The 13,846-nt window shown below is 44.9% G+C and overlaps 1 protein-coding gene across 3 annotated transcripts in view; it reads left to right on the forward strand.

The window, feature by feature from the left end:
- LOC106600542 (zinc finger protein 704) overlaps positions 1 to 13,846 on the forward strand; it is a 101,148-nt gene that overhangs the window by 77,668 nt on the left and 9,634 nt on the right. For all 3 annotated transcript variants that reach the window (XM_014191968.2, XM_045714898.1, XM_014191969.2), the window contains one exon: positions 9,339 to 9,439. In XM_014191968.2, the coding sequence (XP_014047443.1) occupies positions 9,339 to 9,439 (101 nt within the window). The remainder of the gene's footprint in view (positions 1 to 9,338; positions 9,440 to 13,846) is intronic.

Raw genomic sequence — 13,846 nt, forward strand, 5'->3', positions numbered from 1 at the left:
TGAATCGAACATCAATGACCGGCAGTGAACAGTTCTATTTATTTTTTCCTCAACAAAGAAGCTTGTGGCGAGGGGGGCTCGAACCCATGGTTAAAGTGTACTATCAAGTGGAAGTTAACCCCTGTAGCACTGTGCCATTGAGAAGCAATGATGACAGCGATAGTCCACATGACTCCTATTTTTCTTCGATGATAAACATCCTTTTTTTTTTACATGAAAGCACATGGAAGTGTGTGATACTGATAAACAAAACGTGGGACTTTGTCATGTATGCAAAAATCTGAAAATTTTGTCTGAGGTTAGCAGTAACTAGTAGCCTAGTCAAGGCTGCATCAGTGCAATATTGGCACATACCATTTTGTTACAGACCATCAGAACAAGTAAACCTTGAATTTGTCAATTTAAAATATCCCTGTAGTGGTCAGGGTTGATGTATTTTAAGAAATGCCAATGGTTGGTGGATATAAAGTCTAAGATCTTTCATGTGCAGATGAACACACAACCTCCATATCACACACTCACAAACTGTAAATATAGGGGTATACATTGTACTATCAATCGGTGAAAGAGAGCTTCAAATATCACATTCAATTGTACATGAATCACAGCAAAGTTGGTTCCTGTTTCAATCACGTCTTTGGTCACGTTCGTGTGGGTCAAACAAAAACATCTTAATGATTGGGTGACAATAGAGCCTCCCACAATGCAGTTGATGGCTGCAGGATGAAGTTGGTGAAGAGCAACTGCAGAAATGTGCAGTTGACTAAGGTCAAAACGGCATGACCTTTGATCACATGCAAGTTCATGCAGTCGTCATGTAAGGCGCAAGTGGGACAATTTTTATCCCCATATTGCGTGTGATCTGCTTGAACGTGCCGTCACAGAGTGAAGAAGACATTGGCGGGGCCTCATTATCATGCTTTGTTGCACGTTGCTTTTTGGAATAGTTTGTTTTAATATCTATGTTTCTGCATGTGCATTGATTGATTAATTGATCTTATACTACACAAAGATATATTACATTTTCCTAAACTAATCCAATCTGTAAGTGGTTGGACATATTTCACCCGTTATTGAGATGGTTGTTCCAGTTTAGATGGTTTCGATTTATCAATCGAAACCATCTTCCCTACCTTGGCAGTCATTATATCTGGATGGTGTTTAGAGATAGATGGATGAGGTTGCGGGGAGCTGAAGGGTGGGACAAAAAAACAAACAAGATAACTAATGTAAAATATACTGTGCTGTAAAATGTGTATAGTATGTATAATATGGAAGTAGAAGCCAAACATGCTGACTAGACCGGGCATGCGTCCGTGTGCGCCATCGCGCGTGTGTTGATTTTGTACATCCACACCAGACACGATCCAGACATGCAGGTTGAAATATCAAAAAACAAACTCTGAACAAACTATATTAATTTGGGGACAGGTCGAAACACATGAAACATTCATGGACATTTAGCTAGCTACAGTAGCTTGCTGTTGAAGGCCAATTTGTCATGAGATATTATTTTACTTATTTAACCTTTATTTAACTAGGCAAGTCAGTTAAGCATCTCTATTCCAAAATTAAATCTAGAATCGGCTTCCTATTTCACAACAAAGCATCCTTCACTCATGCTGCCAAACATACCCTCGTAAAACTGACTATCCTACCGATCCTTGACTTCGGCGATATCATTTACAAAATAGCCTCCAACACTCTTGGAAATTGGATGCAGTCTATCACAGTGCCATCTGTTTTGTCACCAAAGCCCCATATACTACCCACCACTGCAACCTGTATGCTCTCGTTGGCTGGCCCTCTCTTCATATTTGTCGCCAAACCCACTGGCTCCAGGTCATCTATAAGTCTTTGCTAGGTAAAGTCCCGCCTTATCTCAGCTCACTGGTCACTATAGCAGCACCCACCCATAGCACGTGCTCCAGAAGGTATATTTCACTGGTCACCCCAAAGCCAATTCCTCCTTTGGCCACCTTTCCTTCCAGTTCTCTGCTGCCAATGGCTGGAACGAACTGCAAAAATCACTAAAGCTGGAGACTCATATCTCCCTCACTAGTTTTAAGCACCAGCTGTCAGAGCAGTTCACAGATCACTGCACCTGTACATAGCTCATCTGTAAATAGCCCATCTAACTACCTCATCCCCATACTGTTATTTATTTTGCTCCTTTGCACACTCATCTTCTGCACATCTATCACTCCAGTGTTTAATTGCTATATTTGTAATTATTTTGCCACTATGGCCTATTTATTGCCTTACCTCCCTTATCCTACCTCATTTGCACACATTGTATATAGCATTTTTTCTATTGTATTGTTGACTGTATGTTTGTTGTCCATGTGTAACTTTGTGTTGTTGTATGTTGCACTGCTTTGCTTTATCTTGGCCAGGTCGCAGTTGTAAATGAGAACTTGTTCTCAACTAGCCTACCTGGTTAAATAAAGGGTGAAATAACATTTTTTTTTTTAAATCCCGCCTCTCACATCTCCTCATTCGTTTTAAGGAGCATATACCCACATGGGCGATTAAAAGATTATCTGAGGTCCACACTCCTGTCCAGTTGGTGGTGGGTAAAGCACCTTAAAGTTTGTTGCCAATCTACATATAAAGTGCCCACGTGAGACTAGCACGCCGTCCGCCGTCAGAAAGAGCAGGCAGATTGCCACCGCAGCGAGGATCCTGTGTTCCATCCTGGTGATCGCGTCTGGCTCTCCACCAGGAACCTCCCACCCTACCTGCCCTGTAAGAAGCAATGAAGAAGACTACTACTACTGAAAGAGGAGAGATTACCAGAAACTTACTAGGTTTCCCCTTTTATCTGTGAATTCATTGTTTTAGTAGAGAACACATGATTTTGTGTGACTCAAAATCAGTCGAGATTCTACAAAGATCCAGAAAAAACAGGACCCAATGTTTATATGTCCCTAGTTCAAATCCAGGCTGCATCACATCCGGCCATGATTGGGAGTCCCATAGGGCGGCGCACAATTGGCCCAGTGTTTTCCGGGTTTGGCCGGGGTAGGCAGTCATTGTAAATAAGAATTTGTTCATAACCTGATATGGATAGGGGGCAGTATTTTCACGGCCGGATGAAAAAATTTACCCGATTTAAACTGGTTCCTACTCTTGCCCAGAAACGGGAATATGCATATTATTAGTAGATTTTTTTGCTGTAAAGCCTTTTTGAAATCGGACAACGTGGTTGGATTCAGGAGAAGTTTATCTTTCAAATGCTGTAAAATAGTCGTATGTTTGAAAAATTGAAATTATTGGATTTTTGAGGTTTTTGTATTTCGCGCTATGCGATCCCATTGGCTGTTGGCTAGGGGTTCCGCTGGCGGAACGGGGTTCCGCTAGCAGAACGCCTAGATGTAAGAGGTTAATGTGAGTCTGGAAGGAGAGTTTACAGTCTAACCAGACACCTAGGTATTTGTAGTTGTCCACATATTCTAGGTCAGAACTGTCTAGGAGTCGATGAATACAGCTGCACAATATTGTCTCTTATCGATGGCAGTTATGATATCGTTTAGTACCTTGAGCGTGGCTGAGGTGCACCCATGACCAGCTTGGAAACCAGATTGCATAGCGGAGAAGGTACGGTGGGATTCGAAATGGTCGGTGATCTGTTTGTTAACTTGGCTCTCGAAGACCTTAGAAAGGTAGGGTAGGATAGATATACAAAAGTATTTGATCCCCTGCTGATTTTGTACGTTTGACCACTTACAAATAAATGATCAGTCTATAATTTGAATGGTAGGTTTATTTGAACAGTGAGAGACAGAATAAAAAAAATAAATAAAAAAACGCATGTCAAAAATGTTATAAAATGATTTGCATTTTAATGAGGGAAATAAGTATTTGACCCCTTTGCAAAACATGACTTAGTACTTGGTGGCAAAACCCTTGTTGGCGATCACAGAGGTCAGACGTTCCTTGTAGTTGGCCACCAGGTTTGCACACATCTCAGGAGGGATTTTGTCCCACTCCTCTTTGCAGATCTCAAGTCATTAAGGTTTCGAGGCTGACGTTTGGCAACTCGAACCTTCAGCTCCCTCCACAGATTTTCTATGGGATTAAGGTCTGGAGACTGGCTAGGCCACTCTAGGACCTTAATGTGCTTCTTCTTGAGCCACTCCTTTGTTGCCTTGGCCGTGTGTTTTGGGTCATTGTCATGCTGGAATACCCATCCACGACCCATTTTCAATGCCCTGGCTGAGGGAAGGATGTTCTCACACAAGATTTGACGGTACATGGCCCCATCCATCATCCCTTTGATGCGGTGAAGTTGTCCTATCCCCTTAGCAGAAAAACACCCCCAAAGCATAATGTTTCCACCTCCATGTTTGACGGTGGGGATGGTGTTCTTGGGGTCATAGGCAGCATTCCTCCTCCAAACACGGCGAGTTGAGTTGATGCCAAAGAGCTCCATTTTGGTCTCATCTGACCACAACACTTTCACCAGTTGTCCTCTGAATCATTCAGATGTTCATTGGCAAACTTCAGACGGACATGTATATGTATTCTTGAGCAGGGGGACCTTGCGGGCGCTGCAGGATTTCAGTCCTTCACGGCGTAGTGTGTTACCAATTGTTTTCTTGGTGACTGGTCCCAGCTGCCTTGAGATCATTGACAAGATCCTCCCGTATAGTTCTGGGCTGATTCCTCACCATTCTCATGATCATTGCAACTCCACGAGGTGAGATCTTGCATGGAGCCCCAGGCCGAGGGATATTGACAGTTCTTTTGTGTTTCTTCCATTTGCGAATAATCGCACCAAATGTTGTCACCTTCTCACCAAGCTGCTTGGCGATGGTCTTGTAGCCCATTCCAGCCTTGTGTAGGTCTACAATCTTGTCCCTGACATCCTTGGAGAGCTCTTTGGTCTTGGCCATGGTGGAGAGTTTGGAATCTGATTGATTGATTGCTTCTGTGGACAGGTGTCTTTTTTACAGGTAACAAGCTGCGGTTAGGAGCACTCCCTTTAAGAGTGTGCTCCTAATCTCATCTCGTTACCTGTATAAAAGACACCTGGGAGCCAGAAATCTTTCTGATTGAGAGGGGGTCAAATACTTATTTCCCTCATTAAAATGCAAATCAATTTATAACATTTTTGACATGTGTTTTTCTGGATATTTTTGTTGTTATTCTGTCTCTCACTGTTCAACTAAACCTACCATTAAAATGATAGACTGATCCTTTCTTTATCAGTGTGCAAATGTACAAAATCAGCAGGGGATCAAATACTTTCCCCCCCCAATGTAGGTCTGTAGCAGTTTGGGTCTAGAGTGCCTCCCCCTTTGAAGAGGGGGGTGACCGTGGCAGCTTTCCAATCTTTAGGGATCTCAGACGATACGAAAGAGAGGTTGAACAGGCTAGTAATAGGGGTTGCAACAATTTCGGAGGATCATTTTAGAAAGAGAGGGTCCAGATTGTCTTTCCCGGCTGATTTGTGGGGGTCCAGATTTTGCAGTTCTTTCAGAACATCAGCTATCTGGATTTGGGTGAAGGAGAAATGGGGGAGGCTTGGGCAAATTGCTGTGGGGGGCGCAGATCTGTTGGCCGGGGTAGGGGTAGCCAGGTGGAAAGCATGGCCATCCGTAGAAAAATGCTTATTGAAAATCTCAATTATCGCGGATTTATCGGTGGTGACAGTGTTTCTTAGCCTCAGTGCAATGGGCAGCTGGGAGGAGGTGCTCTTATTCTCCATGGACATTACAGTGTCCCAGAACTTTTTGGAGTTTGTGCTACAGGATGCAAAGTTCTGTTTGAAAAGCTAGCCTTAGCTTTCCTAACAGCCTGTGTATATTGGTTCCTAACTTCCCTGAAAAGTTGCATATCGCGTGGGCTCTTCGATGCTAATGCAGTACACCACAGGATGTTTTTGTGCTGGTCAAGGGCAGTCAGGTCAGGAGTGAACCATATCTGTTCCTGGTTCTACATTTTTTGAATGGGGCGTGCTTTTTAAGATGGTGAGGAAAGCACTTTTAAAGAATAATCAGGCATCCTCTACTGACGGAATGAGGTCAATATCCTTCCAGGATACCCGGGCCAGGTCGATTAGAAAGGCCTGCTCGCTTCCTGGTGGAGAGCCAGTCGCGATCACCAGGATGGAACACGGGAGCCTCACTGCGGTGGTGATTTGCCTGCTCTTGCTGACGGCGGACGGCATGCTAGAGTCTCAAATGGGAATCGTTCCATACCTCTTTGCGCACCTGAATCACTCGTCCACCGCAGGAGCGTCGGTCTGGCTTGGAGTCCACGGAGCCAGGGCTGGCTGATAACCCAGAACTCACTGGAAGGGAGTCAGCCTGGTGGAGGAGTGTCGCAAGGAATTCTGGCGGTATTCAGCCCAAGGAAGGAACCGGGCCCAATCCCCCTGCTGGTCCTAGCAGTGACTCTTCAGGAACCTCCACAGCTCCTGGTTCATCCACTCCACCTGCCCCTTGGACTAAGGCCGGTACCCGGAAGTGAGGCTGACCGTGACCCCCAGCTTCTCCATGAAGGCTCTCCATACCCGTGATGTGAATTGAGGGTCACTGTCAGAGACGATGTCCTCCGGAAGGCCATAGTGCCAGAAGACCTTCTATAACAGTGCCTTAGCGACCTGGAGAGCGGTAGGGAGACCAGAGAGGGGAATAAGATGACAGGATTTAGAGAATCTGTCCACAACAACCATAATAGTAGTGTAACCATCAGAAGAGGGGAGATTAGTGACGAAATCAATGGACAGATGAGACCAGGGACGCTGAGGCACGGGAAAGGGAAGGAGTCTTCATGATGGATCGTGCCGGGGAGATTTAGATTGAGCACATACTGAACATGAGTGGACATAGTGTGCAACGTCCTGCGCCAAAGTGGACCACCAGTATTTCTCAGAAAGGGATTCAGTGGTGTGGGTGATACCTGGGTGTCCAGCGGCGAGGGATGGTTTAGTACGGTACCCTGTGTCACTGTGTCAATGCGAGGGGGAGTTAGAGCACTGATTATGCTTACTGGAACGTGGAAGGGGGAAAAGACAGTATTCAAAGGTCAACACTGCGCTGCTCTGAGACAAGCATGGGGACTGGTCTTGATAAATCAATGAGATTTTTATTTTCACTGAATCTCCGTTTGGGTATTGGTTAGCCTACAATTAGGGTGTGGAAACAGTACAGCGCCATATTTTCCTTGCGGATACCCAGAGGGTTTCGTTTTTCTTGGAATAGAAAGACCATAATAATAATCTAATTAATTAAGCTAAATTTAAAATTAATCCCATATACTATGTTCTTACAAAAAAAGGTTTTAAATTCTCTAGTACAGCCAATATCTCTAGTACAGCCAATACAAAAGTTAAACGCTTCTCAAAGATGCCCTCTGGTGGTCAACGTAGCACTAACTAGCATTCATGGCAACAATGGCTGACAATTAAATGACATCCCATAGAATTCTGCGGCAGCCTGCAAGGTATGCTGCAGTATGATGCAACTTTTACAGGAAGAACCACTGTAATAGTGCCAGATCCCAATGGTCGCAGGTATGAGGTGATGTGCAGGGAGGAGGCGAGGGCCTGGTCAATAAAATCCCTCGCCGCACCGGGATCCACTAGAGCTGTACAAACAGTAGGTGAGGGACAGCCAGCCAGTGAAATGGATACTAAAAAAGGTTTGGTGGAAAGTGATGCTTGATTGGGCTGTACCGGACACCGTTGAAGCTGGTGCCCCTCCTGGCCGAAATAGGGACAAACCCTAACTGTCTCCGACGGCGTCGCTCAGCCATGGGGAGTGTGTCCAAGGTAAGATTGTCTCGGCAACCCAGCTCCGTCTGGACCTCTTCGGGCAATCCTCTTCTGAATCGGATGCAGAGTGCCGGTTCATTCCACCCGCTGGATGCTGCCACTGTCCGAACGGTGAGCGCATACTCCGCCGGGGTCATCCTGCTGTAGTTGGAGTAGGCTCTCACTCCCCTCTCTGCCTTCCAGTGGATGGTCGAAGTCCCCCCTGAACAGAGCCATGAACCCAGCTCCTCCTCTGTCCCAGACGGCCGTAGTCCACTCCAACGCCTGTCCGGTCAGCAGAGAAATAACCGTGGCAACCTTGGAATCTGTGGTGGGGGCTACCATCTGATGAGTGAAATGGAGGTAGCACTGGAGTAGAAAGCCAAGGCATTTGGAGGGAGACCCGTCATATTTGTAAGGGAGGGACAAACGGTCATTGCTGACCTGGGCAGACTGTTGGATGGGCTAGGGTGCTGACTTGTGGTAGAGAATCCTCCGCTTGTTGGACGTGACACCCCCTGGAAATGTCAAGACGTTGAAGAATGCAGACGACCTCTTTCATAGCCGCCCCCAGTGGTGCCAGCTGATAACTGATAACAAAAGAGTGTGATATAAGGGTAAGTAATCAGAGAGTCATGAAGTCCAGGTGTGACTAATGATGAGACGCAGGTGTGCGTAAAAGATGGGTTGCCAGGACCGGTGGTTAGTACACCATTGAGCGCCGGAGAGGGGTGCAGGAGTAGATGTGACTGGAGGCTACAGGACTGAAAGTCATCGAATGCAACAATCATGTCTGTCACTAGCAAACACAGTCATAGGTGGTACAGGTACCTCTAAAATTCAATCAAAGGCACCCAGGGAAATAAATATGCAAATAAGGCTTTACATCCTACAGTGTTAAAACAACACCCAAAAAAGAGTTACTGTAACGCCACAGGTGTTAATTCCCTAACACTGAGAATGTGTAATAGCATCAGCTCTAATAAAGTGTTAATTTAAGTTGGAATTTGCAGCACCCATGGTGTTGCACTCTAGGGGTATTAGTTTATCGACACTTAGATTGTTTTTTGTTTAACACTATTTTTGTGGCTTACATACAGTACACACTAAAGAAGTGTTAAACGTGACAGTGTGGGTGTTCAAATTGTGATCTCAAATGTGCTTTGCAGACTGTAGAGATTATGACCATGTGAATATTAGGGTCCCTTTCTTGCCCTTGGCCATCCCCCCAAAAATGTATTTAGGCATTATGACACTGCATCTCATCTGTCAATATAGAGCAGCGAGGGAGAGGTGTGTGTGTGTGTTGCTAACCTGTCTTCTCAAGTTTCTATGTTCACAGGCCTGCTTGTCTCATAGGTCATGTAATGGTCTAGTTTATTTATTTTTACCTCACTTAGAATAATAGTAGAATACGTGTAGCCCCCATGTACGTAAGTGGAGAGATCTGAACCTTTTTCTCACAGGTTGTAGTGCGCTCACCCCATAACCACAGGGTTGTTGGTTCAAGCCCCACTCTTGTTCTTCCCCCTAATAGCACTGACTCCACTGTGTTGTGTGTTCTGTTGTGTTTCAGAACTCTATGAAGGTGATGCTGAAGTGTTTGTGGAAGAACTGTGAAAAGGTCCTCAGCACCTCTTCAGGGATCCAGAGACACATCCGCACCGTCCACCTGGGGTAAGGCACCAATCAACTAATCATAGAGCAAGATATAGGTCAACTGCTATAGGTATCCAATCACAATAGTTGAATTGGTAATTGTTGTAACCAATCACTGCATACAGGTCTCCTGAGGACCAATAAGAGAGCAGATATAATACAGTTCACCTTACTCAATTTACTGAAGTATTGTCAAAATATCTACTAAGGAGGTAGTATTTTAGAGTATGTGCTACATTGGTAGCTCTGCCTCTCCATGGGCTCTCAGTGTTTATTATGACTTCTTTATGTCATTAGGTTTGTTAGTCTAGTATCCTCTTACAAAGTACCATAAAGGGATGCAGGGTGGATGGTGGAAGCATATCAACACATCAGGAGGTTTTGCTGGGGTGTTTTTATAGCCTCCTGTTGCTATCCTGCACTCTCTGTCAGTCAGTGAGGGCTATGACCAATGAAGTCCATAAACTCAGTGGCTTTGGCTCAGAGGCCCTGGGTATCACTGCCATCTGCTGGTTAGAGAGAATACAGCATCAGAACAGCTCCTCATTATGATGTGTTATAATGCCTTATTAACATGTTCATAACACTTTACTGATGTAGCTGTAGAGTATTATGAAGCGGTATAATCACTGCATCTTTAGGGTGCTATGAATGTTATTATAAGCCTTCATTAGGGAAAGGGAGGGAGCCACCAACAAGGAGATAGTGAGGTGCTGGACATAGGAGGTAGACTCAATGCTGCAGGACTGTTTTGAGAATACTGATTGGAATATGTTCAAAGATTCATCCACCCAGGACTCATCGATCAACATTGAGGAATATATCGTAACACTATGAACTATTATTATTAATAACACTATTGTTACCTGTTGCTCCATCCACGACCGTAAGTGTGGTGAAGATAGCCCAGTACATCACTGGGACCGTGCTCCCACCGAACCAGGACATCTACTCAAAACAGTGCCTGATGAAGGCCTGCAGCATCATCAAGACCCCACACACCCCAATCAAATGTATTAATAAAGCCCTTTTTACATCAGCCGATGTCACAAGGTGCTATACAGAAACCCAGCCTAAAACCCCAAACAGCAGACAATGCAGATGTAGAAGCAAGGTGGCTAGGAAAAACTCCCTAGAAAGGCAGGAACCTAGGAAGAAACCTAGAGAGGAAACAGGCTCTGAGGGGTGGCCAGTCCTCTTCTGGCTGTGCCGGGTTGAGATTATAACAGTACATGGCAAAGATTTTAAATATTCATAGATGACCAGCAGGGTCAAATAATAATCACAGTGGTTGTAGAGGGTGCAACAGGTCAGCACCTCAGGAGTAAATGTCAATTGGCTTTTCATAGCTGAGCATTCGGAGTTAGAGACAGCAGGTGCGGTAGAGAGAGAGAGTTGAAAACAGCAGAGGTCCGGGACAAGGTAGCACATCCGGTGAACAGGTCAGGGTTCCATAGCTGAAGGCAGAACAGTTGAAACAGCACGACCCAGTGGACAGAGTCATCAGGGCAGGTAGTCCTGAGGCAGGGTTCCAGGGCTCAGGTCCTCCGGGAGGGCGAGGGAGAGAATTAAAGGGAGCATACTTAAATTCACACAGGTAAGACAGGAGAAATACTCCAGATATAACAGACTGACCCTAGCCCCCTGACACACAAACTATTGCAGCATAAATACTGGAGGATGAGACAGGAGGGGTCGGGAGACACCGTGGCCCCATCCGCCGATACCCCCGGACAGGGCCAAACAGGCAGGATATAACCCCACGCACTTTGCCATAGCACAGCCCTCACACCACTAGAGGCATATCTTCAACCACCAATTTACTACCCTGAAACAAAGCTGAGTATAGCCCACGAAGATCTCCCCCACTGCACAACCCAAGGGGGGGGGGCGCCAACCCGGACAAGAAGATCACGTCAGTGACTCAACCCACTCAAGTGACACACCCCTCCTAGGGACGGCATGGAAGAGCACCAGTAAACCAGTGACTCAACCCACGTAATAGGGTTAGAGGCAGAGAATCCCAGGGGAGAGAGGGGAACCGGCCAGGCAGAGACAGCAAGGGCGGTTCGTCACTCCAGTGCCTTTCCATTCACCTTCACACCCCTGGGCCAAACTACACTCAATCATAGGACCTACTGAAAAGATGAGTCTTCAATAAAGACTTAAAGGTCGAGACCGAGTCTGCGTCTCTCACATGGATAGGCAGACCATTCCATAAAAATTGAGCTCTATTGGATAAAGCCCTGCCTCCAGCTCTCTGCGTAGAAATTCAAAGGACAGTAAGGAGGCCTGCGTCTTGTGACTATAGTGTACGTGTAGGTATGTACGGAAGGACCAAATCGGAAAGATAGGTAGGAGCAAGCCCATGTAATGCTTTGTAGGTTAGCAGTAAAACCTTGAAATCAGCCCTAGCCTTAACAGGAAGCCAGTGTAGAGAGGCTAGCACTGGAGTAATATGATCACATTTTTTTGGTTCTAGTCAAGATTCTAGCAGCCGTGTTTAGCACTAACTGAAGTTTATTTAGTGCTTTATCTGGGTAGCCGGAAAGTAGAGCATTGCAGTAGGCTAATCTAGAAGTGACATGGATTAACTTTTCTGCATCATTTTTGGGCAGAAAGTTTTATATTTTTGAAATGTTACGTAAATGGAAAAAAGCAGTCCTTGAAATAGTCTTGATATGTTCATCAAAAGAGAAATCAGGGTCCGGAGTAACGCCGAGGTCCTTCACAGTTTTATTTGAGACGACTGTACAACCATCAAGATTAATTTGCAGCCATCCACTTTCTTTTGTCTGAAACACAGGCTTCCAGGGAGGGCAATTTTGGGGCTTCACCATGTTTCATTGAAATGTACTGCTGTGTATCGTCCGCATAGCAGTGAAAGTTAACATTATGTTTCCGAATGACATCACCAAGAGGTAAAATATATAGTGAAAACAATAGTGGTCCTAAAATGGAACCTTGAGGTACACCGAAACTTACAATTGATTTGTCAGAGGACAAACCATCCACAGAGACAAACTGATATCTTTCCGACAGATAAGACCTAAACCAGGCCAGAACTTGTCCATGTAGACAAATTTGGGTTTCCAATCTCTCCAAAAGAATGTGTTGATTGATGGTGTCAAAAGCAGCACTAAGGTCTAGGAGCATGAGGACAGATGCCGAGCCTTGGTCTGACACCATTAAAAGGTAATTTTCTCAGTGCCACAAGCTGTTCACTAACTTACGGTCGGGCAGATGGTATCGGAGCATCAGGTCTGATACCAACAGGCTCAGAGACAGTTTCTATCTACAAGCCATTAGACTGCTGAACACTTGAACTGGACTGATCACCTACTCTGATTCTCCGCACCTAAGCACACAAGCACTCACTCACGCACACACCCACAGACATATATAGTACCAGTCAAAAGTTTCAACACACCTACTCATTCCAGGGTTTTTTCTTTATTTTTACTATTTTCTACATTGTAGAATAATAGTGAACACGTCAAAACAATGGAATAACACATATGGAATCATGTAGTAACCAAAATGTTAAACAAATCAAAATATATTTTATATTTGAGATTCTTCAAAGTAGCCACCCTTTGCCTTGATGACAGCTTTGCACACTCTTGGCATTCTCTCAACCAGCTTCATGAGGTAGTCACCTGGAATACATTTCAATTAACAGGTGTGCCTTGTCAAAGTTAATTTGTGGAATTTCGTTCCTTCTTAATGCGTTTGAGCCAATCAGTTGTGTTGTGAGAAGGTAGGGGTGGTATACAGAAGATAGCCCTATTTGGTAAAAGAGTTCATATTATGGCAAGAACAGCTCAAATAAGCAAAGAGAAATGACAGTTCATCATTACTTTAAGACATGAAGGTCAGTCAATCCGGAAAATGTTAAGAACTTTGAAAGTTTCTTCAAGTGCAGTCGCAAAAACCATCAAGAGCTATGATGAAACTGGTTTCTCATGAGGATTGCCACAGGAAAAGTAGACCCAGAGTTACATCTACTGCAGAGGATCATTTCAAGTAATAGACACATCTCAACATCAACTGTTCAGAGGAAACTGCGTGAATCAGGCCTTCATGGTCGAATTGCTGCAAAGAAGCCACTTCTAAAGGACACCAACAAGAAGAAGAGACTTGCTTGGGCCAAGAAACACAAGCAATAGACATTAGACAGGTGGAAATCTGTCCTTTTGGTCTGATGAGTCCAAATGTGAGATTTTTGGTTCCAACCGCCATGTCTTTGTGAGACGCAGAGTAGGTGAACGGATGATCTCCGCATATGTGGTTCCCACCGTGAAGCATGGAGGAGGAGGTGCGATGGTGTGGGGGTTTGCTGGTGACACTGTCAGTGATTTATTTAGAATTCAAGGCACACTTAACCAAACCTCCAGGCTGTGTAAGGGCTATTTGACCAGGAAG

The sequence above is a fragment of the Salmo salar genome, chromosome ssa03 (assembly GCF_905237065.1).
Source record: "Salmo salar chromosome ssa03, Ssal_v3.1, whole genome shotgun sequence".
NCBI classification, from domain to species: Eukaryota; Metazoa; Chordata; class Actinopteri; order Salmoniformes; family Salmonidae; genus Salmo; species Salmo salar.